Genomic DNA, 27,932 nt, shown 5'->3' with positions numbered 1-27,932 from the left:
CGTGTGGGTCAAACAGCCTTTTGTGTAGTCCCTTACCAATGAAATCGAAGATGGACTTCAGAACTTCTGGACTGTCTGTGTAAGCCTTTAAACTCGCTCAGACCAGCAAGGCATCTTGTTAGCAGACATCCCGACCTGATCAAAAACTTTTGATTAGGAGATGTTCTAATCCTATTTTTAATATATGAAGAGTTTGGTTCCAAAACGCAATAAACGCCATTTTTGAAAAAAATGAGTTACTGCCAAAATCAGTATTATATCAGGTCAGTAGTTAAAAGTAAATAATTAATTTTACGCAAAATCCAATACCCGCCGTGATATTCTGTCATCTTTTCTCCCTTTGTTCCCAAAATGCGACAAACGCCACTCCTCCTTTTTTACAGAACGCAATAAATCCATTCCTGATATTACAGCGGACCATTCACGCAATGTAAACAAACATGGCGGCGCGCTGAGTACACGGAATCCTAATTTTCCTCATCTACTTTGTACTTCGTGATCAACAAGCAAAACAAAATAATACTTTAATAGCATTGCTAAACCTGTGATGGTTTTCTGTGACGGGAAAGAAACGTAAGCCATCAACATCTAATAATTTCCGCGAGAGGCACTCGGCTGCTTGTTCTCCTCCAGACAGCATCAAACTTCTCATGCTAAAACATTGACCCCAGAGGATCTTATGAAAACTTTACATTATTTTACTCAAAGTCAACGAAAATCGAGCGGGACCAAAACATTTTACAGCTGATCGCTGTGAAAATGTAAAGAGACGACGTCAAATATAACCGCAGCAATGTGTTCTTAATATAACAAAGTAAGTGTTTTGGTTAATGCCATTAATGTTTATTTTTTAATCATTGTATACCACTAGTCAACTAAATAAATATAAAATGGTAAAGATGAATGCACATTTATACATTGATTTAATAGATTTATAGCATTTTGAAATAAAAAACTGTCATGGATTTATTGCATTTTGTGGAAAAAATAATTAGTTTTTATAATAAATCTTTGAAAATCAAGTTATGGATTTGAATTTCTTATGTTTTTATAACCTAAAGATGCTATGTGAAAGTTTGTAACAGAAAATAGTGGTTTTCATCTTGTCACTTTCTTGGTATAGAAAACACGTTTTTACCGAAATTTGTCAAAATGGATTTATTGCGTTTTGGAACCAAACTCTTCATATGTTTTACAAACTTACCACAGGTGATCTGGCAAAGCGACTTATGAAACAGCATCTTCCCAAATCTCCTCTTCAGGCCTGCATTTGATAAAGTTTGGAAAAAGAAAAACATATTTCATTAGTATAGAAATATAAATGTAATCTTGTGGTAAGAAATACAGAAAACTGTGGCCCAAGTACAACTTTTAAAGAAATTAAGAATGTTTAAATATTTTGTCATAAAACAATTCATTACCTTTTAAGGGGGAATGATTTGGGGATCTGGAAAGACACACTACTTCACCTCTCTGTATTTTATCACACGTCTTCAAATTGCATGTTGATCTGCCTACAATTTAAAACACATAATAAAATAAAAACAAGTCATAGCCCCTTTTAAAAAGAAAACATAAATTGTGAAATACAAAACACTGCATCTTAATTATTAGGATTAGTAGAATTTGATTTGGTTACAAAACAAATATTAAATGCATTGTAAGGTTTTAGGGGAGACGCTTCACAAAAAAGAAATGTTAAATTACAGATTTCTATTACAACATGGTATCTTGGTGGTGCATTACCAGGGTAGGTGGTAGCTCATTGACAATTAAAAAAATTATGATTAAAGCCATTATAAATAAAGATAAGAACAAATAAATGCTTTCATGTACACCACCACAAAGACCCATTTTTTTCTGTCAATATGAAGCCTCTATAAAACTTGCATCACCATCCACTCTGAACACTGGATTAACTTTTGTCTCTGTATACTGAAAACAAAGTGTTTGAAATATGTAGGCCTACATACTGTAGAAGGAATAGTGGCATACAAAAGAAATTAATTGCTGTGCTGAAAAGTAACCATTGTATCCTAAATTAGTTTCTTATATTTTCCTAATGACAATGATAAACCAGTCTTGAGAAACAAGTAGCAGGTGTTTTTAAAAAGCCACTCTCACTTCTCACCTGTGAAGTTTCTTGTGTTTGTGTGTCATTCTGTTTCTGACTTGACAACCCTTGCTGTCTGTTTCTTGTTCAATCTTGACAAAATATAAAAAAGTAAAATTAGTGCAATATTGGAAGAGAATTCTATAATGACTTTTATTAGAACATGAATACATACACTTGCATACTGCATTTAAGTAAATATTGTAGAATAGCAGGGTTAACACAACATTACCTGATCCAGATGTAGTGGCTGTTGATGCATGAAAATCTCAGCATTGACAAGATCATCATCACTATTCTAATTTGAAGGACTCTGATAACAAAGACATTACAAAAGAGTTATAAAAATATACTTAAAACAAGAGCACATTTGTCTAGATAACCATTATTTTCTATTTCCATTAAAACTTGCTAATCAACAAGCAAGCAAAATTACACCAATACAATGTATTTCAATTTGAATAGAACATGCAAACTTACACGACATGATATTTTCGTACAAAGGAGTTAACTTAAGTGTTTCATGCCGCTTAAAATCATGGATACTGCGCGAATGACCGCAGGTGCGATCATAAGCGTAACATGTAATTGACTGATTGCCATGGAAACATGAGGGTCACGTCGACTATCTTGTCCCTTTTAATTTTATAACTGCATTTATACACATTACCCCGTCGAGAAAACCTCAGCATCATTAATATTGGATTCGACGCCCATGTTATCACGTCATCAATATGTTTGGATTAATGTCATTAACACGAACTGCTATACGTATCCGTTATTGCGAATTCGTGAGCCATAAAACACCAACATCTCATCTAAGTTTTAACACTTTATCAGTAATATGAATTTGAGAAACTAAGCAGCTTAACACTGACCGCACCGCACTCGAGCTGCTCCTCCTTACAAAAGGCTGATAACGTTAGGTGTCTGTAGCGCCTGTAAGACCTCTCGGATATAAGTTACGCTGAATGAACTACGAAATCAACACTTTTTCACCGAAGTTGTCCAAAAAAGCCCTTACATTTATAACTAGTTGCTTTTCTGAAACAAAAACAACCAAGTGGTTAAGTTGATAAAAACACACCTCATATTAATTTATTAATATTCATAATAACGAAGTCCAATTTCGGCGGGAACATCCCGTGGACTAGCAAATTAACTATAACGAATACATTCGCAACTAACAGAAAAAAACCCGATTTGGCATCGTGCTTTTTTGTCATACCACTTTGTATATGTGAATATAATAACGTTATGCGTTTACATTGACTTATATTTCCTTACCTCTTCTTTCTCTGAAGCATTTTCTCGTGTGATACGCAAGATCTCGCAGACAGCCGTTAAAACAGTCCAGTCTCGTGTAATCTCGCGAGATTACCTCACTACCTGTATATTCAATTATTTGTTACAGTTTTGTATAATTTCATCAATTTTATAAAATGAGTTTTTAAAAATTTTTTCTGAATGATTCACATATTATAAAACATTATTTTATTGTCTCTCTGCAACCATTTACTTCACTGTTGTTTCAACGTTGTTTCAACGTTGAATCAACGTTGAACAAACAACTGACGTTATTTCAACCAAATTTCAACGTTGATTTTTAAGCATTTTATTAACCTTTTTCAACCGTTTACCATTCACCGTTGTTTCAACGTTGTTTCAACGTTGAACAAACACCTGACCTAATTTCAACCAAATTTCAACGTTGAAGGTCGGTCATATGCCCGCTGGGTTCATATGTATAAGCATAAATAATCCTTCACAAAATGGATTTCATTTTAAAGCTGTTCTGTTACTGTATGTCCTTTCAGTTGCTTGGTACAAAATATCTAAATTTATCCAGTAACAATGTCTGACAAAAATATGAAGGGAACAGTGCAAAATGCATTCATCTCTAAATCTGCAAAACACACATTCATTTCCACATAACAACTTAGTAGGAAAACTAACATGCACTTTTCTGCTAAACTGAGAATTACAATCACAATCAATGAATACAAACCTCTCTGGCTTAATCAAATCATATCACATGTTACATTCATTCTCATTTATTGTCTGTACTTAACTAAGTTCTGCTTAGCTGCTTCAAGTTGCACTGGTAAAAGATCATCATCAATATCATTCATAAACACAAACAGGTAAAAGTAAACTGCCAGTTTTGGAAAACTGAAAAAGTGCAGGAAAACATTTCTCTCTTAATTTGTACTGTTCCTTCAAGTTTATAAAAATGTAAATAAGTTCAAAAGACGAAAGAATAAAAAGTCCTAGTCAAAAAAACTATGCTCATTGATCATTCTTGACATGTTTTTACTTTTGATAATGTTAACTGTTGAGAATGCTGACTCGCAACTATACGTTGAGCCAAAAATGCAGCATCCACGCACTCCTTTACTATTTTCCCATCTGTAAAGGGCTTGTTATGCTTTCCTTAAATCCACTGTATTTTCAGTGAACACTCATAGATGGCTCGATGACGCATATCTCGTTGTTTGGCAATGAGTGAGTGTGGGTCGCTCATACTGGGCTTTTAGTTCATTTATTTTTCGCACCCTTACCTCGGACTGCTGAGGGTAAGTTCAAAGTGTCTTTGTTTAGTTTCGTAATGGTGTTTAATGTCCCCACTTTTGACAACCGCAACAGACTCGCAAGCAAGATTAGGCTCTCTGCTTTCTTCCCTGCACACCTGTCTGTGAATGTTCGCGCTGGCTCCGCACTCGAAACCTGTGTTGATGTAGGACCCATATAGCGCTACTGGGCTGACCATATATGTGCCTGATATAAATAGGATTTTATAATAACGTTAAATAGCGTTTGCTATTTATGTATTTTATTGTGTTAAAAGTCTTTGCGGTCCGGATGGACGCATCTCGCGGTCCGGATTCGGACCGGGGTCCGCCAGTTGGGGACCCCTGGGCTATAGGTTTAAAAGTCAAAATGGAAAGTTGTAGGCGATTTGAGAAATGAGAATCATACTCAACGGTTTCTACAGATATTTGAGGTAACAACGGTCGTCTCCTTAGTTACGCGATTACGTCAAATAAAAAGGTAAGTAAGACTGAAACTTGAGAAATGTATACCTCACAAGATGTTATAATGCTGTTAATTTGAGTAAATTATATATTATACTATCCCCTGCAAGCAGCGACTCTGCCCCTCTGACCGTTGGGAGCGCATTCAAATTTCTGCAGAGCGCGAAAAAGTCTCAGACAACCCAACAACTACATTAAACTAACGTTACACAAAAAGTGTTTAAAACTCTTTAACGACATTAAACAGCTAACCCAGATAGCACAGGTACGTCTGTAAGATGTCTGGTAAAGATCTGGAATACATCTGATGTGTAAAAACATCTAACATCTTGCAGACGTCTTCAATATGTCTATATGACATCTTTTAGGAAACGTCTCAGAGACGTATTGCAGATGAGCAAACAATCTAAATAATACATCTTGCAGATGTAAATGCAGACATCAAATAGACGATGTATGTGTGCCATCAGGGTAAGATGTCTACAGTAATTAGTAAACTCAAATCCTTCAATTCATATTCTTAAATATTTGAAATGTAAATGAATTTATTACACAGTGAAAATGAATACATACATAATTGTCTATCAGGAGCTTATATCCAGATGTCTCGTTGTGAATGTTGATGTGTGTTTAAATCCCTGTGTCAAAGAGCTGAACCATAACTTCTTGTTTAAAAGGCTTTTCTTCAGTGTGAATTTTCATGTGCACAGAAAGGTCACTCTTACGTATGAAGCCGTTTCCACACCGATCGCATCTGTAAGGTGCATCTCTTGTATGAGTTCTCATGTGCATGTTAAAGCAAGACTTACGACTGAAGCTCTTTCCACACTCTTCACATCTGTGAGGCTTTTCTCCAGTGTGAACTTTCATGTGCTCATTAAGGTGGCATTTAAGAGTGAAGATCTTTCCACACTGATCACAGCTATACGGTTTTTCTCCAGTGTGATGTCTTATGATGTGCATATTAAGATAGTATTTACTATTAAAGCTTTTACCACACTGATCACATCTGTTAGGTGTTTCTCCAGTATGACGTCTCATGTGCCCATTAAGGCTAAACTTATAAATGAAGTTCTTTCCACACTGATCACATCTGTAAGGTCTATCTCCTCTGTGAATTTTCATGTGCACATTAAGGTCACACTTACGAATGAAGGCCTTTTCACACTGATCGCATCTGTGAGGCTTTTCTCCAGTGTGAATTCTCATGATGTGCACATTAAGCTCGTATTTACCATTAAAGCTCTTTCCACACTGATCACATTTGTAAGGTGTTTCTCCATCGTGAACGCTCATGTGCATGTTAAGTTTATATTTATAGATGTAGCTCTTTCCACACTGAGCACACGTGTGAGCGGCTTCTCCAGTGTGAATATTCATGTGCCTTTTAAGTTTAGAATTACAGCTGAAAATCTTTCCGCACTGAGGACACACAAGAGGATCCTTGGCTGTTGTTTTTTGCTTGTTGCTCTTTTCTGGTGACAAATTCTTCTCATTCATTAAGCAGCTCTGAGATTCTTCATTGGGTATGAAATGTTGAGGTTTCTCCTCCATTATATTGAGTTGTGAACTTTCCTTCTTCACTATCAGATCTACAATAAACAGAGAAAATCATTGTAAAGAATTTGACAGTAAAAATGCACTGGTTAAACATTAGAAAAGATACTTGAATAAATTAAATCACCTTCATTTGTCTGTTCTCTTGAATCTATGACTACTTGTCTGACCTCTGTCAGGTCTAAAATGAAGAGAGAAAATCATTATGAACAATATGACATTGTAAAAAAAAAATACACTGAGCATTTCTAAAACTGTAATTGGGTTTGTGTCTTTGTCATTACTGGTTAAACATTAGAGAAAGATACTTGAATAAATCAAATCACCTTCATTTGTCTGTTCTCTTGCTTCTGTGACTTCTTGTTTTACGTCTATCAAGTCTACAATGAATGAACCAAAAAATCATATGAACAACATGACAATCAAAAATATATATTGAGCATTTTTTACTACAAAAATGTACTGGTTTAACAGTAGAGGAAGATACTTGAATAAATCAAACACCTTCATCTGTCTGTTCTCTTACTCTAAATGGTTTATACACAAAGTACTTTATTAGAGTATAATTTGGAAGATTTATGACATTTGCAATAAATAAATATGCAAAAAAGTCACTTATTTTATATTTAAAACTTTGTCATGAGGGCTCCAGACTGCGAGTAAAAGCATCTTTTGCAGCGATTTTTGTGTGAGCATATCAGTGAACACCCCTGACCACTCCGTGTGTTTCACGTCTTTGTAAACGAAAGTTTAATGCATTTTAGGAAGGATTGGTGCCACAAGATGGTGCCACAATTCTGTGTACTTAAATCTCAGACAGGGTTTCTGCAGGGTTTAGTCAGTCAAATTTAAGACTTTTTAAGACCTTTTTATGACCATTATGATTTAAATTTATGACCTAGACGAATCATGAAAAATAACATAAAAATTCCTTTCAAAAGTGTTTTTTTTTACTTTCATTGAAACTAGTAATAAGTTTTATTAGTAAAGGTTCCACTTTCTTAAGAATAACAAATTGAAGGCTCCCTTTTCTTAAGCATCAAGAACACAGGAACAACACTTAACAATTGTGTGTGGCACTGGATACGAGACAATCGGAATCCCGTGCTGTACTTGGACCGGGTAGTGACGGAGCCGAACAAAACTGACTGATCGCCTGCACCCGCTGCAGACCTTTTACAGCAACTTTATGCTTTTCTGACTTTGCATGCGAACGTAAGGCTTTTATGCTAAGGTGACCAGATTTTTTAAATGAAAACCAGGGATATTTCCTAGTTAAATGGTCAAAATATCATTAAAATCTCATTTGTTGTTATCTATAAATAAAAAAATGGGGACAAAACGTTTTTGAAAGTTTTCTTCTTTTTATTGTTGTGGGTTCACTGCAAAAAATGACTTACTTCTTACTTAATAGTATTTTTGTCTTGTTTTCAGTACAAATATCTAAAAATTCTTAAATAAAGATGCATTTTCTTTATAAGCAAAATCCCCTGAGAAAAATCTAGCTTTAAGACAAAAAACATTTTTTTTGCTTAAAACATGCAAAAATCTTTTTCTTGATTTTTTTTCTTGCATTAAGTAATGGAAGATTTTTTTTCCCTGCTTTAAGCACAAATTTAATATTTTTGTCTAAAAATTTAACTTATTTTGCCCATCAAGAAAATGCATCTTGACTTAAGAATTTTTTGATATTTGTATTGAAAACAAGAGGAAAAATACTAATAAGAAGGTCATTTTTTGCAGTGTTTCTAATTCAATTAATTGTAATTTCTGTAGCCTAAATCTAATTGTTTTCCTTTTTTTATACAAGAGACATACCTCATCAAAAATGACTTCTAAGGTACTAATTCAGTTCACTTCATTGGTTTATTACTTTAATTTAACATGCGTAGTTAGTACCTTAACCCCCGATAACTTTAACTGTTTTCATATCTTATGATGACTTGATTGATGATAATGACGCTCTCTCATGTGTCTCGTAGTAAATTCTTCATCGCGAAATCAGTGGCGTGCGCAAGTAATCAGTAGCTCGCGGCCCCCTCTGCTGGTGAAGATAATCATTACATGGTTGCTTCGGTCTGGTGCTACAAACACTACATGTTGATCGGGTTTTCAGTGTATTTGCTTGTTGTTTTGGACGTGCTGAAACGGGGACATATCCAGGGACAGAACACCAAAAAAACTTATTTTATGCCTAAACTAGACAGCTCCAGCGCCTTCTTACACAGTGTGCAATAGGCTTGATACCGATTGTTTGCTACGAGCTTGAGCCAACTACTAAACGCACCGTCTTCGAGACATAGCTGGTTTAATGTACACTTTCCCATTGTGATAGACCCGGAGATTTCAGTTAAACTAATGCTGCGTTCCAGGCAACCTGTAACCCGTAACTCACGACTTCAAAACCACGACTCACGACTTTGAACTGGGAGTACATCGATCTAGTACGAGTTCACGGGTGGGAAGTCACGGGTTTGACTGCCGTTCCAGAGCACTTTCACCGGTAGAAGGTTGTAAAAACACGAGTTACAGGCTGCCTGGAACGCATAGGGTCGTGAGTCGTGGTTTTGAAGTCGTAACTCACGGGTTTAAAAACCTGCCTGGAACGCACCATAAGCTGACCCTCGAGAGGTTGCGGCTCGCGCGAGACCGCGGGTTTCTGAAGTACTTCCGACAAGTCTGTTTGCTGCACTGACGCATGGACCTTGTAGTCCTGGAACGCTGTGATTATCCCACCCAGATTCCTCAGACAGAACTACAACAGGCAAAACGAGTGAAGGCCGCCGCCAGCGCATTTTTGTGGAGAAAGGCAACAATGAATGAACGAGTATATAAATTTAAGACGTGGCTAAATGTAATTTATGACCTTGTATGGAAAATCTGGATGTTTTTATGACTTTTTATGGCCTTAAATTTTCATTATTAAATTTAAGACGTTTTATGACTTTTTATGACTCCGCGGAAACCCTGCTCAGAAAAATAATGCTACTTACCAACTACACTACAATGAATAGTTTTGTTTAATTAAAATGTAAAGTTTTACAATTTTCTTTGGGGGCCACAAAAGGATGCACTGCATTTGTCAACAACAAAGACCAATTTTGACCCAAGAAAAGCCCTGTACTTACCTGAAAAACCACCTTCCTCTATCTGTTCTTCTGTGACTTCTTGTTTCACTTTCATCTCACAGTCCAGCAGATTCACTGATGTCTTCTGGTCTTCATCATTACAGACAGAAACCAGAAGCTCTGTAGATGTTTGATCAGTGAAGCCACAGAGAGAGACACCAGATACATCCTGGAAATAACATTAAAACAAGCGGAGAATAAAATACATTGGTCAAGCACCGGTTTACATGTACAGGTTGTGTTGATGTACTTTCACTATAGCAGAACACTGTGTCATCAACTGAGACCTCAACACTGAACACAAAAACCTTAATCATGATGACAATCAAACAACAACACAATAAATAAAACAGATACGTTTATTGTGTAAAGGATGAAATGCGCGTTTAAGAAACCTTTGTGTTGAGTTCATCTCTCTGTCTGAGCTTTGACTCCAGTAACGCCACCTCTTTCTTCAGCTGAGAGATTTCTGTCATCAAATCATCAATATCCAGCATGGACAGATCAGTTCCTACTGATTTACAGCACATCTCATCCATCTCATCTCTAATGATGAACATCTGAACACAAACACATCACCATTATAATATTCACACAAAAACACCATTTCAATAGGATTATAAACGACTGCAGCTTTGTTATCAAATCAATAAAGCAAAACCTTTATGACTACAGAAATAACTCAATAACTTTAAGCGTCTGGTAAAAAACAGCAAGTTACAGTAAGCGAGAAAACACTTCATTCACTACAGAGAGAAAACACAAAAAAATATTAACACAACTGATAAAAGCATAAAGATTATAAACACAACACTTACGGCTGCTCGACTGTGAGCTTCTTCTTCTTCATCTGTTATTTTATTTAACACGCGGTGTGTTTGCGCCACCTGCTGGACTGGAGTAACGTTAACGAGAATAACTCTACTCACCGGTTTTTACCAATATGTGAGGTAATTAAAATACTTATTTATCTGACAACGTTGTTTTGAATTGAAAGTTAAGTAAAGACTGAAATTGTAGACACAGAAGATGTTATAATGCAGTTAATTGCAGAAATGCTATTATATTAACAGCTGCAAGCATCGACTTCTGCCCCTCTGCTCTGACCGTTAAAAAATCGTTGGGAGCGCATTTAAATTTCTCCAGAGCGCGAAAGTCTTATGGACAACCCAACGACTACATTAAACTACACAAAAGTGCAGAGGCGCGGGAAGATATTTTCGGTAGGGGGTGCGGGGTTATAGAATAGAGTTATAGAATTCTAATGTTGTTCACAAGCTCTGTATTCTGCAGACCACTCTACCTATGTCTTCTTTTAAAAAAATCACTCGCCCCTCCCATCCATAAAGTAGCCTACAGCTGAGCTGACGGGGCATACAAACTAAATAGCCTATTGCAACATAGTAGAGATTCTCTGCCCAGGACGTTATTTTCCGCTACTATCCTCGGGCCGGGCCGATATAAGCATATTTTGAATCATTACTTTATTACCCCAATTGGGGAGAAAGCTATGCCACAATTAGAAATATTATGACTATATTTAGGCCAAAGTAACAAATGTCTCCAAAAAGTTACACAAATTACAAATTACAAAATGATTTGTAAAAGTTACAAAATGCAACGCGAGTCAGGTGCGGAGTCTCCTCTGGCACGCATCACGCACCGGGCATGCTGTGCGGTATGGTGGAGCTTAAGTGCAACATGGAGTTTGAAGATGTAAAGAAAAAAGAAAAACAGGAGAATTAACTTTGAGCAAGTTTGGAGGAAAGTCGGAGGTATGGAAGTACACATATGCATTCTCACTGGTCCCAGTAGTAGCCTACGCCTTTTTGTTGTCCTTTGGCTAAGTTTTTAATATTTCTAAACTCTAACAGAATAACTTTATTGACATTACTCGAGTTAAGGCGATTATAGTGGTCCTTTCAATTCACGGGTTTCATTTAATTCTATTTTACACGTAAATGTAATATTTGTGTCTTTACGTTTTGTTTCACTTTGCCATGGCTCCTGCGGTGTAAAAATAAGATATTTTTCGACTTTAAAATTCCAAAATCATGTCCTAAATTGTCGGAATATATTCCAAATGGATTCATTTGAATTTATAGACGTTTAACATTAAAATCGATGCATGGGAATAATTTAGATAATTTTTTTGAAATACCTTTTAAATGTCGCATGCATGTTCCTTATTGTACATATATAATTTAGTTCCTTTTACGTCGTTTTAATAATTTAATTCAACCGTTTACACTTTCATTCAATAAAGCACATGTTCTGTAACATTTACAAGTGCGTTAAACACCGCAAAACAATTTGGCTATATTTTTAAATATTTTTGAAAAGATGACGAACTAGAAAATCGTTTACTGAACCTAGCTTAGCTTGGACGCATTTTTCCATCGGAATATGTTTAAAATATCAAAATGGGCCAACATATTTTGATTAAAATATATTCTAAAACCATGCTAAATTATTTTAAGAGTAGTAGACCTTCTAATATAGGCCAACCACACTCCACAGTTCATTCTTGTTCGTTTTATATGTGTTTCATTGTTGCATGCACTTTTTACGCATGCAAACTAAAATGCTATTTATATAGTGCGACCATTGTAAATCAATGCGAATCATTGTAAAAATGTATTAGCAATACATACCTTAATAACTAGTCCTCGGGAATTTTGCGTTGTGTGATTGAAAAAAAATCCAAAATTCTCTTTTGAGACATTGCGAAGCTGATAGATAAACTCATTCGGCGTTCAGTATGTCGCTGTGAGTGTGCGTGCTTGTGTGTTATGCTTATGCCTATTACAGCATATCGGCTGAATGCAATCAAGACAGAATCTGATAGAATCTGGCTAATACACACTGAAATAAATTAAATCATTTTAAAATTACTAAAATTATCCCTCTCTTCATCACACACCCAACATGGCATACAAAATGTCTTTGTACAGAAACAAACCAAAATCAAGAGATATTTGTGAGATATAATTTTAATGTCATCGCAGTTTTAAATCTCTGCCACCAGGGGGTGCTGCAGCACCCCCAGCACCCCCACTTCCCGCGCCCCTGCAAAAGTGGTAAGAACTCAAATACATCAAACAGCTTAAGTGGTCTACAGTAATTAGTAAACAGGGTGATCAGGACCTGACGTGGATCCTTAAAATAATAATTAATGTTCTTTGATTTGAGTGCAAGTTATTTTATTACACACGGAAAGTGAATACATGCATAATTATATATTAGGAGCTTACATTCAGATGTTTAGTGATGCCATTTTTTATCTAATAAGGAGAAACACGCTAAAAAGACAAACAAATCTTAAACATTAAGTGAAGCAGTACTTACAGTCAGATAAGCAGACATCAGTGATAATATTTAGATTAAGATTCAGATTCAGTTTCCATCTGACCGTGGTCACAAACAACACCACAAATCATACAAATGTTACATGTTTTCATCACATCATGTGGCCTTACATTGAAAGTAGGCATTGAAAGGTTGAATAAAAATTGAAAGGTGCAGTCATTACACAAGACGACAACATTCAAAAAAAAAAAATACAGTAATTAAAGGAAGGAACAGATAATTCAGATTTTTTTCATTTATTTTTACACCAAAAACATCTAAAATTGTGGATGAACATAAAACTTAAATACATTTACAATGTGACATATATAGATTTTCACATAATTCATAACAGCTTATGAAAATCTACCTTGAAACCTTGGCAAATCCTCAAGTGCACAAACCTCTTATTCATCAGCCCCTGACTGCCCTGCACTTTGATCAAATATGTTGATAAAATATTAGCATTGCTGAATTAACATTTTGTTTCTGCTGAATGATTACATTAGCCTGGGAAAACCCAGACAACTTCCGTCAAATTTACGTTTGCTCTGCAAGAAAGTCTGGGAAAGTGGCTATTCAAGCCCATATATAGATTTTTTTAATCTGTCAAAATCGCGGCACCAATCAGAAACGTTGGGGCGGGCTTTACATCAGTGAAGCAGATTTTGAACATTACAAAGATGGATGCAGCAGTGAAACATCACTCGTTCGAATCAGCTATCGCATCCTTTTAAGCGATTTAAACTTTTCTTTTTGGTTAAAACCCAAGCAAAGAACAACACTCAAAGCCTTCATATCTAAAAAGATGTTATCGCTGTCTTACTGACTGGATTCGGCAAAAGTCTGATACAGCTCTGCATACGTCATCTCCTTCACTGCTCTGATTGGTTTTAGGTTTATCCAATTGCGCCCAGAGGCATTTAAGCATTGTCCGATCTTAGGGATTTTCTTGTGTATGAACTGTGCTCTTTATCTCTGAAACTATTCTTATAGTCATGGAAAGAACCGGTTAATCTATGAAACAAATGAATCCAGGCGCAAGTGAATCCAGGCGCAAGTGAATCCAGGCGCAAGTGAATCCAGGCGCAAGTGAATCCAGGCGCAAGTGAATCCAGGCGCAAGTGAATCCAGGCGCAAGTGAATCCACGCGCAAGTGAATACAGGCGCAAGTGAATACAGGCGCAAGTGAATCCAGACGCAAGTGAATCCAGACTATAGTGGGATGAAACTAAAGTACCTGAGGAAAACCCATGCTGAAACAGGGAGAACATTAAAACTTCACACAAAAAACCCTCAGGATTTAGTCAGCGCTCAAACCTTCTTGTTGTAAGGCAACAGTACGACCCATTAAGCCACAATGCTGTTCAAATAGAATGGACTTTGGGATAAAAACAGGAAAAGCATAATAGGGGGCTCTTTAAGGCTTTTCTCCAGGGTGATTTCTCATGTGCACATTAAGACGGTGTGTACTATCAAAGCTCTTTCCACACTGGCCACATATATAAGACGTTTCTCCGGTGTGATTTCTCATGTGCAGGTTAAGACCAAAACTGCGAGTGAACGTCTTTCCACACAGATCACATTTATAAGGTTTCTCTCCAGTGTGAACGCTCATGTGCCCATTAAGGTCGGACTTACGAATAAATGTCTTTTCACACTGATCGCACCTGAAAGGCTTTTCTCCAGTGTGATTTTTCATGTGCCCATTAAGGTCGGACTTACGAATAAAACTCTTTCCACACAGAGTACACGTGTAAGGCTTTTCTCCAGTGTGATTTCTCATGTGTACCTCGAGATCGAACTTACGAATGAAGCTCTTTTCACACTGAGCACAACTGTAAGGCTTTTCTCCAGTGTGATTTCTCATGTGCACATTAAGGCCAAACTTGCGAGTGAAGCCTTTTCCACACCAATCACATCTGTAAGGTTTTTCTCCGGTGTGAACGCTCATGTGCCCATTGAGGTCAGACCTACGAATGAAGCTCTTTTCACACTGATCACACCTGTAAGGCTTTTCTCCGGTGTGAATGGTCATGTGCTCATTAAGGTCACATTTACGACTGAAGCTCTTTTCACATTGATCACATTTAAAAGGCTTTTCTCCAAAGTGAATTTGCATGTGAACAATAAGGTCAGACTTATGAACAAAGCTCTTTCCACACTGAGCACACGTGTGAAGATTTTCTCCAGTTTGAATTTCCTCCTTCGCCACTATCAGATCTAAAACAAACAGAGAAAATCATTATAACACAATTGACCCTTCGCTAAGCCACACCCAAAAACCGCAACAGGCCAATTGTGGTTTACCAACTGCAACTAGGCAGCGCAGGAGGTCTGTCAAGCTTTCAAGTGAGGGAAACGTCATGCAGAAGCGTTAGCGTATAGATCCGATACCTGGTATTCTAAAGGTTTGGACGGGGTGGTGGAATTCTTTCCATTCCTGAAACTTAAAACCCAAGGGCAGAAATGCCAGACGTGGTCAAGCAATGTGGAAGGCGTAATTAACAACTAAATGTCGACAGGATTAACAAAAACACATACATTTGCTCCAATGTAAGAGCATGCTAATTTTAGCTAGCAAACGTTAGTTAACTCAGCACATCATTGTTAGGAAATAATGAAGGTTTTTTGTTCATTATGCAAATATTTGAACGTAAAATAAGATTAATAAAGGCAAGAGGGAGGGTGACTGACATACTTATATTTTAGCATTTTTATAATAGACGGCCTACCCCTGAGTACCCCAATCCGTCTCCCCCGGGGTTAGTTCTATAAGTTGGAGAATGTTATCATTGCAAAGTGGTCAGCTACTAACGTGTTGTCTTGTGTTTATTTCAGTTTACATCAGTTGCATGTTATGTCGTGGATATATCCCTCAAATGCATACTGCAGTCCCTTTGTCTCGCTCTCTTTGAGATTTCACCTGTTCACCAAAAACTGACTAATTATCTCCTTGGGAATGTCTGACACCGGTGCATACATACATGTAATAGACTTGCCAGACGTGAAAGCTTGACAGGCGTAGCAACAGTAACTAAGGAAGGCGGGGCTTAGCAGCAGCAATTTAACACAGTAAAAATGCACTGGTTAAATATTAAGGGAAGATACACACCTGAATCAATCAAACCATCTTCATCTGTCTGCGATCCAGCTTCTGTGACTTCTTGTGTCTGATCCATCCTACGGTCCAGCAGATTCACTGATGTCTTCTGGTCTTCATCATTACAGACAGAATCCAGAAGCTCTGTAGATGTTTGATGAGTGAAGCCACAGAGAGAGACACCAGATACATCCTGGAAATAAGCGGAGAATAAAAGACAGAGCTTTGATGGATTTAAACAAACGTGAAGGTCAAGGTAACATTCATAGATTAGAGAGTGTGTTTCACTCATAACAGAAAGTCATACAGGAGATAAACAGCGTGAATGTGACATAATGATGACAGATGTTTTATATTTGGAGGAGTTACTCAATAGTTGATCTTAACTATGTGCAGCACCTATAATAATGCATCTCTCTGAATCTGTCAGACAGACATACATAAATCTCAGGTTAAGGAAACCTAGACTCCTGAAGTTTGTTCCTTTAAACTTTTAACTTTACTCAACTTTTGAGTCAAGTACCTCAGGTAACTCACTGAATTGTGTCCCATGTCTTCTAACCACAAAAAAATCAGTTGAACCACAGAATACGTAAAAAAAATTAATATAAACTCAACTTTTACTTTGTTGTAGCATTTTATTATAGACATAATCCACTTAGAAGACCAATTTGGTGACACCTCAACGCTGAACACCAAAACCTTAATCATGATGACAATCAACAAACAGCATTCATCAAACAACAATACAATAAATACAACAGATAAGTTGTATTTTTAAAGAATGAAATGAGTGTTTAAGAAACCTTTGTGTTGAGTTCATCTCTCTGTCTGAGCTTTGACTCCAGTAACACCACCTCTTTCTTCAGCTGAGAGATTTCTGTCATCAAATCATCAATATCCAGCATGGACAGATCAGTTCCTACTGATTTACAGCACATCTCATCCATCTCATCTCTAATGATGAACATCTGAACACAAAAACATCACCATTATAATATTCACACAAAAACATCATTTCAATAGGATTATAAACGACTGCAGCTTTGATATTAAATCAAGAAACAAAACCTTTATGACTACAGAAATAACTCCGTCTGAAAACATTTATATTACATCAAGATTTTATAGCGTCTGATAAAAAATAAACCAAGTTACAGTAAACGAGAGAAAAAACACAAAGATTATTAACACAACTGATAAAAGTATAAAGATTATAAGCACAACTGATAAAAGTATAAAGATTATAAACACAACTGATAAAAGTATAAAGATTATAAACACAACTGATAAAAGTATAAAGATTATTAACACAACTGATAAAAGTATAAAGATTATAAGCACAACTGATAAAAGTATAAAGATTATAAACACAACTGATAAAAGTATAAAGATTATAAACACAACTGATTAAAGTATAAAGATTATAAACACAACACTTACTGCTGCTCGACTTCTCTTTTCTTCCTCGGTTGTTTTATTTAACACGCGGTGCGTTTGCGCCACCTGCTGGACTGGAGCGTGACGCAGCTGCTGCTTGACAACAGTCATTTACCATAGTAACACACTCATCACTATGATTTACCACAGTTATCATATGAGAGCAACAGAGAGAAATATACAACACTGTATTTATTATTTTAAAGGAGAAACCGTTCACAAGATTTACTGCGAATTCAGGTGAAATCTGCACGTGCATGTCTACACTTAAAACTTATAATGTTTTTATAAAGAACATGACTGCTCGTTTCACATTTGAGAATACTCACCAGTTTTAAACATGTTAGGTAACAAATGTCGTCTAAAATAATTATTTTACCTGACAACGTTGGTTTGAAATAAAAGCTAAGTATTAAGATGTTATAATTCGTTAATTTTAGTAAATGCTTTTATACAAGCAGCGACTTCTGCTCTGACCGTTAAACATGACCGTTGGGAGCGCATTTAAATTTCTTCAGAGCGCGAAAGAGTCAGACAACCCAACGACTACATTTAACTACACAAATTTTTTAACTCAACAACATTAAACAGGTGACGTGGATTCATAAAAACTAATTCATGTTATTAAAATAATGATTTGAGTGTAAATCATTTTATTACAAATGAAAATAAATACATCCATAATTGTCTATCAGTAGCTTATATCCAGATGATGCCAGAAGAAATGTTCACATCTATTGAGAAACACACACAAAAAAAAATGAAAGACAAAAATCTTAAACATTGACTGAAGTACTAACAGATAAGCAGACATCACTGATAATATTTAGATTCAGTGTCCATCTGACCGTGGTCACAAACAACAACAAAAACAACACAATTAATCATACAAATGTGACATGTTTTCATCACTTCATGTGGCCTTGCGTTAAAAGTAAAGGTGCAGTCATCACACAAAACAACATTTATATAAAATTCAGTTTTTACAAGTCGTCTAAAGGAAAATCTATCAGATTGTTTTCAGTATCCTTTAATTTAATTTTCCACCAAAAACATCTAGAATTGTGGATGAAAATATTTACATTATTACAATGTGATTGATTACAATGATATTACAGCTCTGCTCATGAAAATCTAATTCACTTTCTTCTGAATATCTTAAATTTAACTCAAATCCTCAAGTGCACAAACCTCTGATTCATTGGCCCTGACTGCCCTGCACTTTGAAAAAATATGTTGATAAAATATTAGCATTTGTGAATTAACATTTTGTTTCTGCTGAACATTGCAAAACAAGGATAATTTAAGGATTTTTACCAAATAACTGCATAAGATCTTAATAATCTACTGGTCTAAACAAAAACAAAAGTTTATTGTGGATGAACTGTGCTCTTCATCCCTGGATCTATGCCTATAGTTATTGATGCAAATGAATCCAGACCCAAGATAATCCAGATGCAAGTTTGTGAAGGACAGTTTAGGATCTTCAATTCATCTAGACTGAACTAGCGCGGATGGACTACAAACCAAGTGTTCGCTATAATCCAAGTGATGTAATTTCTGTTAGAGACGATTCCTCGCTTTAGAGTGGAGTTTGGAATAAAATCAGGAAAAACATTATAGGGGCTTTTTAAAGCTTTCCTCCAGCGTGAATTTTTTTGTGCAAATCAAGGTAGCACTTACGAATAAAGCTCTTGCCACACTGGTCACATCTAAAAAGCTTTTCTCCAGTGTGATTTTTCATGTGCACATTAAGACGGTATTTACAATGAAAGCTCTTTCCACACTGATCACATCTAAAAGGCTTTTCTCCAGTGTGATTTCTCATGTGAAGTTTAAGGCCAAAACTGCGAGTGAACGTCTTTCCACACAGATCACATCTAAACGGCTTTTCTCCAGTGTGAACGCTCATGTGCCCATTAAGGTCGGACTTATGAATAAAGGTCTTTTCACACTGATCGCACCTGTAAGGCTTTTCTCCAGTATGATTTCTCATGTGCACATTAAGACGGTGTGTACTTTCAAAGCTCTTTCCACACTGATCACAAGTAAAAGGTTTTTCTTGGGTGTGATTTCTCATGTGCATGTTAAGGCCAAAACTGCGAGTGTAGCCCTTTCCACACAGATCACATTTATAAGGTTTTTCTCCAGTGTGAACACTCATGTGCCCAGTAAGTTCGGACTTACGAATAAAGGTCTTTTCACACTGATCACAACTGTGGGGCTTTTCTCCAGTATGATTTTTCATGTGGCCATTAAGGTCGGATTTACGAATAAAACGTTTTTTACAGTGAGCACATGTGTAAGGCTTTTCTCCAGTGTGATATCTCATGTGTACGTCGAGTTCGAACTTACGAATGAAGCACTTTTCACACTGAGCACAACTGTAAGGCTTTTCTCCAGTGTGATATCTCATGTGCACATTAAGGCCAAACTTGCGAGTGAAGCTCTTTCCACACAGATCACATCTATAAGGTTTTGCTCCGGTGTGAACGCTCATGTGCACATTAACGTCAGACCTACAAATAAAGCCCTCTCCACACTGATCACACCTGAAAGGCTGTTCTCCAGTGTGATTTCTCATGTGGACATTAAGGCCAAACTTGCGGGTGAAGCTCTTTTCACATTGATCACATTTAAAAGGCTTTTCTCCAAAGTGAATTTGCATATGAACTGTAAGGTCAGACTTATGAACAAAGCTCTTTCCACACTGGGCACACGTGTGAAGATTTTCTCCAGTGTGAAATTCCTCCTTCGCCACTATCAGATCTAAAATTAATAGAGAAAATCATTGACACGATTAGACACGGTAAAAATGCACTGGTTAAACATTAAGGGAAGATACACACCTGAATCAATCAGATCACCTTTATCTGTCTGCAATCCAGCTTCTGTGACTTCTTGTTTCACTTTCATCCCATAGTCCGGCAGATTCACTGATGTCTTCTGGTCTTCATCATTACAGACAGAAACAAGAAGCTCTGTAGAAGTTTGATCAGTGAAGCCACAGAGAGAGACACCAGAAACATCCTGGAAATTACATTAAAACAAACACATAGTAGCTATGTTGCTTTATTAAGTGCAAAAATGATCCAGAGTCAGTTTTACATGTCCATTTACAACCCTAAGATTTACCTATAGAATGAAATGGTCTATTATTACCTTATTTGAAAGGGTCATGAATAATAATGAGCTCTGCTCTGATTGGCTGTTTCTCCTTCAGTAGCTCTGTGTGTGTGTAAACAGATCTTATGTTTGAGTCTGTATCAGATTTTGAGGAATAATCAATTGTTTGGAGATTGTTAATGGACGTTTCTGAGTGGTAAGTTTGTGTTTTTTTCAGTATGGACCTGCAAAATGTAACTGTAACGTCAATAGTAGAACTTCAGTCTTAACGCTAGCATAAGCATTAACTAGCATTAACTAAGCAGTCACAACTTTGTTTTTAGCATTGCAACAACATTGTACTTAATTTAATGTTGGGATGTACATCTGGACTGTAACGTCTCTTATTCATCTATGTCTAGATAAATACAGTTTTACATTCTACGGCACCTTTAACTTACATTTGTTTGCACAAACATTTTAGTATCTTAAACCAGTCAACAAATGAATCATTGTCGAGGGCCAACATTACTTATAAAAATAAATAAACCTACTCCTCCTACTTAAAAAGATCTTTGTTCAAGTTACTTTATTGCCTTTGTTAGAAGAACATTTTTATGTTTTATTCTTTTAAAGCATAAAGGATGAAATGAGTGTTTAAGAAACCTTTGTGTTGAGTTCATCTCTCTGTCTGAGCTTTGACTCCAGTAACGCCACCTCTTTCTTCAGCTGAGAGATTTCTGTCATCAAATCATCAATATCCAGCATGGACAGATCAGTTCCTACTGATTTACAGCACATCACATCCATCTGATCTCTCATGATGAACATCTGAACACAAAAACATCACAATTATAATATTCACACAAAAACATTATTTTACTTTGATTATTATCGACATCAGCTTTGATATTAAATCAATAAAACAAAACCTTCATGACTACAGAAATAACATTTACGCGATATCATATTAAGAGCATCTAGAAAAAAACAATCAAGTTACAGTAAGCGAGAAAAAACAAAGATTAACACAACTGATAAAAGCATAAAGATTACTACAAACACAACACTTACTGCTGCTCGACTGAGCTTCTTCTTCTTCATCTGTTGTTTTATTGAACACGCGGTGCGTTTGCGCCACCTGCTGGACTGGAGCGTGACGCAGCTGCTGCTTACAACAGTCATTTACCATAGAGGGGTTGCAAGTTTACAAACATTGCAGGGTGCGCGCGCAACCAAGGGGCAGAAAGACCGATTGGTGAGCTGATCTGCTACTGCAACAACCTTAATTATTGAAGCGTTCTTTAATGTTTGTACATAAATAAGACTTGATTTTAGTTGTATCTGTTTTTCTGTCTTTATTTTTGCAGTGTTACTGTGATACATGTATGAATTATAATTTTATAATTATAATGCTAGTAACGTAATAGTCGCATCTACTGGTATGTTAACATCAGGCACCCAGCACTGACTCTGTTGGTACTATTTTCCACGCAAAAATTCCTTGGCATTTTGACTTACAGACACCGCTACTAGCATACAACACAATGCACGTCTCTTCTTTCTGCCCCTCGGTTGCGCGCGCAACCAGTTAGTGACGTCGCCGTTACACACTCATCACTATGATTTACCACAGTTATCATATGAGAGCAACAGAGAGAAATATACAACACTGTATTTATTATTTTAAAGGAGAAACCGTTTACATTTTACGCCCCTCTGACCGTTAAACATGACCGTTGGGAGCGCATTTATATTTCTCCAGAGCGCGAAAGAGTCTCAACCTAACGTACATTTATTAAACTATTAAGTTACACTAAATGTATTTAAAACTCATCAACTACATTAAAGGGATCTTTTGACTTATTTCTCCACGAACAACAACATCTGGAACTGTGGATGAACATAGAAAAATAAAAGTAAAACATTATTACAATGTGACATACAGATTTTCACGTAATTCATAAACAGCTCTGCTTATAAAAATCTAATTTACTTGATTCTGAATGCCTCAAATTTGACTCTTAACATTCAAATATTTACATCCACACAACCCTGGCAAACTTTAGCAAATCCTCAAAGTCACTCACACTGTTAACTTACTGGTTTAAACTTCATCACATCTCATTTTAGCAAATTACTGCAGATGATATTCGAGATCTGGGTATGGTTGCACCAGCCATCCATAAAATCTTGCTTAGACAAAAACATAGGGGCGGTTTCCCGGACAGGGTTTAGATTAATCCAGGACTCTGCCTTACTTATATTAGAAAATCTTACAGACATACAACAAAAAACAATATTGTTGTGCATTTTGAGACAAAACAACAGCACTGTTAAGATTTGTCAGTACCACTGTAAAAGAAAGGTGTTTTTAAATTAAGGCAGCTCAAACATGTCTTTTAGTCTGTGACTAAGCCCTGTCCGGGAAACTGCCCGAAAGTCCACACTAGAGGCTTAGTAACTACTAGCTAGTTTGTAACTAATTCTGTATTTCATTTGGTTACACCGCCTCTTCTTAAGGCAGAACGTAGCCAATAGGTTGTAAGCTCTCTGTAAAGTAATGCATATTCGTATAATATGACATTTACCTTTAATAATACACATATATTTACATGTGTTGAAATGTCGGAAATGACAGTTTATGTTTGATTCAAAGTTATTTGCTTCACGTACAACCATTAAAACACGTTTACATTTAATGCTACTCTACTCGTCATAAATAAATAAATATAATACTGAAGCTGTATTTTAATCCAAAAAGTAATTTTGTATTATAAGCATCAATTAAAAAATACTAATACACAACATCTGAGACACAACATTTGTTTATGATGAGTTTATTGGACGTTTACAACATGGACTGATGCACAAAGAGGTGCGCTTGAGCTGTTTAGGATGGGTTTGTGTTGAAGAGCTGCTAACAAGAAAATGTATTTACATAATGCTCTCTCTCTCTCTTAAGATATGTCATATATGTATGAAGGATTGAAATCTGTGGAGTAAAACAAAAGCTTATTGATTTAGTTCAGTCACACTGCCATTGTATTCCAACCGTTACTCCTGAGATCTCAGGCAAATAAAGGATTATGTAGAAACAAGTTAATCTTTTAGAAACTCGACCATCATGCCATCCAGGACAGCCAGAAACCTGGGAGTGGTCATTGATGATCAACTTAGCATGTTGCCATCACCTCTCGCTCTTGTAGATTCATTCTTTACAATATTAGGAAAATTAAACCTTTCCTAAATGATCATGCTACACAAGTCCTAGTCCAAGCTCTTGTCCTCTCCAGGCTGGACTACTGCAGTGCGCTACTGGCTGGACTCTCAGCCTGCACAACCAAACCCCTACAGATGATCCAGAATGCTGCGGCAAGAGTGGTCTTCAATGAGCCAAAGATGGCGCACGTCACTCCGCTCTTTGTCAAATTACACTGGCTTCCTATAGCAGCTCGCATCAAATTCAAAGCTCTGCTCCTGGCCTTTAAAACCACCACTGGGTCAGCACCCCCTTACCTTCACCTGCTCATACAGTACCCTCTCCATCCCTGTTCTCTGCCACCGAGCGACCGCTAAAAACCCATCTCTTCCACCATTACCTCACTTCCTAATATAAGACTTACTATCTTTCTCTTTTCCTTTTTTCTTGATCTCTATCAATACATTCTTACACACAAAAAAACGAACCCATGGCTATGTATACTGTGTTAAACTTGATGAGACTATTTCCAGTGCACTTATGTATTGCTGTTCTTGTGTTGCTATAATTGCTTCTATTGTTTACCTCACTTGTAAGTCGCTTTGGACAAAAGTGTCTGCTAAATGACTAAATGTAAATTAAACAAGTTAATCTTGACACATTAGTTTGTGGAAGGGCAGTTTTGCGTCTTCAATTCATCTAGACTCACGTGTGTTTGGACTTTAGTGGGATGAAACTGAAGTACCTGAGGGACACCTATACTGACCATGATTCCATGAGAAGGGAACGAGGCGCTGCGTCACCAAGATGATGCTTTAGGGATGCGGCACGCAGAGGCGTTCCCAAAGCGTCACCTTGGCAATGCAGGGTGAGTTCCCTTCAAATGGAAACATGCAAACATCACAGGAAAACCTTGAATTTAGTCAGGGCTCAAACCTTCTTGCTGTAAGGCAACAGTTCGACCAACTGAGCCACAATGCTGCTCAAATTTGTGAGGTCTCATCTGTGTTTTCTCTCATGCTTTTTAGCAGAGGAAAGTCTTCATTTGCTTCAGGTCATTTACAGAGATGAATGTTGTTTAGTCACAGTCCACATTCAACTTTTCCTCACAAATCACGTCTTTAAGTCTTTTCTTGAAAGTCTCGTGTGAATTTTCATGTGTGCCTTAAGGTAGGAAATGTTAATGAAACCTTTTCCACAGTGATCACAAGTAAAAGGTTTTTCTCCAGTGTGACGTCTCATGTGCAATTTAAGATAGTACTTCGAATAAAGGCTCTTTCCACACTGATCACATCTGTGAAGCTTTTCTCCCGTATGAATTCTCATGTGCATGTTAAGAGCATACTTACGAATGAAGCTCTTTCCACATTGGTCACAACTATAAGGTTTCTCTCCGGTGTGAATGTTCATGTGAAAATTAAAGTAGGATCTACGAATGAAGCTCTTTCCACACTGATCACATCTGAACGGCTTTTCTCCAGTGTGATGTCTCATGTGCACGGTAAGGTCACGCTTATTAATGTAACTCTTTTCACACTGATCACATTTGTGAGGTTTATCTCCAGTGTGGATTTTCATGTGCCTCCTAAGTTTATATTTATAGGCAAAGCTCTTTTCACAATGAGCACACGTGTGAGGCTTTTCTCCAGTGTGAATACTCATGTGGGTTTTAAGTTTATATTTATTTCCGAAAATCTTTCCGCATTGAGGGCACACAAGAGGATCCTTGGCTGTTGTTGTTTTTTGCTTGTTGCTCTTTTCTGGTGACAAATTCTTCTCAGTCATCAAGCAGCTCTGAGATTCTTCCTTAGGTATGAAATGAGGAGGTTTCTCCTCCATTATACTGAATGGTGAACTTTCCTCCTTCACTATCAGATCTAAAATAAACAGAGAAAATCATTGTGACACAAGTTGACAGTAAAAATACACTGGGAATTTTTTAAAACTATAACTGTGCTGGTGCCTTTATTTGTTTAAGTTGCCGTTTCAAGTCTCACAGCCAGCAAATTGTGACTGTGGTGCCCTTAAGCAAGGCATCTTACCCTAATTGCTCTAAAGGCACTGGGATAGCTGCTTACTTTCACTTTTACAATACACACCTGAATAAATCAAACCACCTTCATCTATCTGTTCTTCGGTGTCTTCTTGTTTCACTTTCCTGCCACAGTCCGGCAGATTCACTGATGTCTTCTGGTCTTCATCATTACAGACAGAAACCAGAAGCTCTGTAGATGTTTGATCAGTGAAGCCACAGAGAGAGACACCAGATACATCCTGAAAATAACATTAAAACAAGCTGAGAATAAAATACAAACAACAACACAATAAAGTGTATTTTTACAGTGTAAAGGATTAAATGAGTGTTTAATAAACCATTGTGTTGAGTTCATCTCTCTGTCTGAGCTTTGACTCCAGTAACGCCACCTCTTTCTTCAGCTGAGAGATTTCTGTCATCAAATCATCAATATCCAGCATGGACAGATCAGTTCCTACTGATTTACAGCACATCTCATCCATCTCATCTCTAATGATGAACATCTGAACACAAAAACATCACCATTATAATATTCACACAAAAATATCATTTCAATAGGGTTATAAACGACAGCAGCTTTGATATTAAATCAATAAAACAAAACCTTCATGACTACAGAAATAACTCCGTCTGAAAACATTTACATCACATCAAGATTTTAAAGCGTCTGCTAAAAAAACATAAAGTTACATTAACCGAGAATGAAACACAAAGATTATTAACACAACTGATAAAAGTATAAAGATTATAAACACAACTGATAAAAGTATAAAGATTATAAACACAACACTTACTGCTGCTCGACTGTGAGCTTCTCTTCTTCTTTCCTCGGTTGCTTTATTTAACACGCGGTGCGTTTGCGCCACCTGCTGGACTGGAGCGCGACGCAACGGCTGCACACCCATCACTATGATTTACCACAGTTATCATATCAGAGCAACAGAGAGAAATATAAAACACTGTATTTATTCGTTTAAAGGAGAAACCGTTCACAGAGTTTGTGTTTTACACATCAGTTAAACTCCATACAGATAAATGAAAGTAGATCACAGGATTCACACAATTTAAGGGAAATTGATTCAAATGTTCAAAATTGATCTAAATTTCGTTACCACAGTTTTTGGCCATTTCTTTATAACTACATAAATAACTACGGTAAACGGGTTTTCTTTTGTGCGACACCAAACTCCCAGTATAGTCAGAATGGAAAGTTGTAAGCAATTTGAGAAATAAGAATCGTATTACTCAGTTATTACAGATATGTGAGGTAACAACTGTCGTCTAAAATAGTTACCTGATTATGTTGGTTTAAATTAAAAGTCAAGTATTAAGACTCATTGTTGAGAAATTGTTACCACACAAGATTTACGCTGTTAATTTTAGTAAATGATATATTATACTAACAGCTGCAAGCAGCGACTCCCTCTCTGACCGTTAAACTGACCGTTGGGAGCACATTTAAATTTCTCCAGAGCGCGAAAGAGTCACAGACAACCAAACGACTACATTAAACTACACAAAAAGTATCATCAACTACATTAAAGGAATCATTTAATTAATTTCTCCAACAAAAACAACATCTGGAACTGTGGATGAACATAGAAAAATAAAAGTAACCCTGCTGAAAAAACAGCATACCAGCAAGACCAGCATATGTTGTGTTTTGGTGCTGGTTTGCCAGTGAACACCAGCTAAACCAGCATCAGCACCAGCTAAACCAGCACCAAACCAGCATTAGCACCAGCATCCCATGCTGGTCATAACAGCAAAACCAGCATACGTTGTGTTTTGGTGCTGGTATGCTGGGCACCACCAGCTAAACCAGCATCAAACCAGCATAATTCCATTGCTGGTCCATGCTGGTTT

At 36.7% G+C, this 27,932-nt stretch overlaps 3 protein-coding genes across 3 annotated transcripts; all 3 read right to left on the bottom strand.

The window, feature by feature from the left end:
- Nucleotides 1–3,586: 3,586 nt before the first annotated feature.
- Nucleotides 3,587–14,532, bottom strand: LOC135750298 (uncharacterized). The gene is made up of 7 exons (XM_065269089.2): nucleotides 14,502–14,532; nucleotides 10,652–10,728; nucleotides 10,229–10,393; nucleotides 9,834–10,002; nucleotides 7,032–7,085; nucleotides 6,833–6,886; nucleotides 3,587–6,740 (listed from the first exon to the last, which is right to left on the bottom strand). The coding sequence occupies exons 1-7, from the start codon at nucleotides 14,530–14,532 to the stop codon at nucleotides 5,779–5,781; spliced, it is 1,512 nt and encodes a 503-aa protein (XP_065125161.2). The 3' UTR covers nucleotides 3,587–5,778.
- LOC135750355 (uncharacterized) lies at nucleotides 11,701–22,412 on the bottom strand. The gene is made up of 10 exons (XM_065269163.2): nucleotides 21,904–22,412; nucleotides 21,496–21,660; nucleotides 20,574–20,754; nucleotides 19,362–20,493; nucleotides 19,073–19,076; nucleotides 17,728–17,820; nucleotides 17,091–17,255; nucleotides 16,903–16,986; nucleotides 16,297–16,477; nucleotides 11,701–15,404 (listed from the first exon to the last, which is right to left on the bottom strand). Exons 1-10 carry the CDS (start codon nucleotides 22,012–22,014, stop codon nucleotides 14,602–14,604), a joined length of 2,919 nt encoding a protein of 972 aa, XP_065125235.2. The 5' UTR covers nucleotides 22,015–22,412; the 3' UTR covers nucleotides 11,701–14,601.
- A 1,254-nt stretch (nucleotides 22,413–23,666) lies between these two features.
- On the bottom strand, nucleotides 23,667–26,971 carry LOC141281362 (uncharacterized). Its single transcript, XM_073813056.1, has 4 exons — nucleotides 26,861–26,971; nucleotides 26,405–26,569; nucleotides 26,131–26,305; nucleotides 23,667–25,908 (listed from the first exon to the last, which is right to left on the bottom strand). The coding sequence occupies exons 1-4, from the start codon at nucleotides 26,969–26,971 to the stop codon at nucleotides 25,145–25,147; spliced, it is 1,215 nt and encodes a 404-aa protein (XP_073669157.1). The 3' UTR covers nucleotides 23,667–25,144.
- Between the last annotated feature and the right edge of the window lie 961 nt (nucleotides 26,972–27,932).

Source organism: Paramisgurnus dabryanus, chromosome 21 (genome assembly GCF_030506205.2).
Source record: "Paramisgurnus dabryanus chromosome 21, PD_genome_1.1, whole genome shotgun sequence".
Classification (NCBI taxonomy): Eukaryota; Metazoa; Chordata; class Actinopteri; order Cypriniformes; family Cobitidae; genus Paramisgurnus; species Paramisgurnus dabryanus.
The sequence above is the reverse complement of the archived record's forward strand: the minus strand, read 5'-3'. Positions and strand labels throughout refer to the sequence as shown.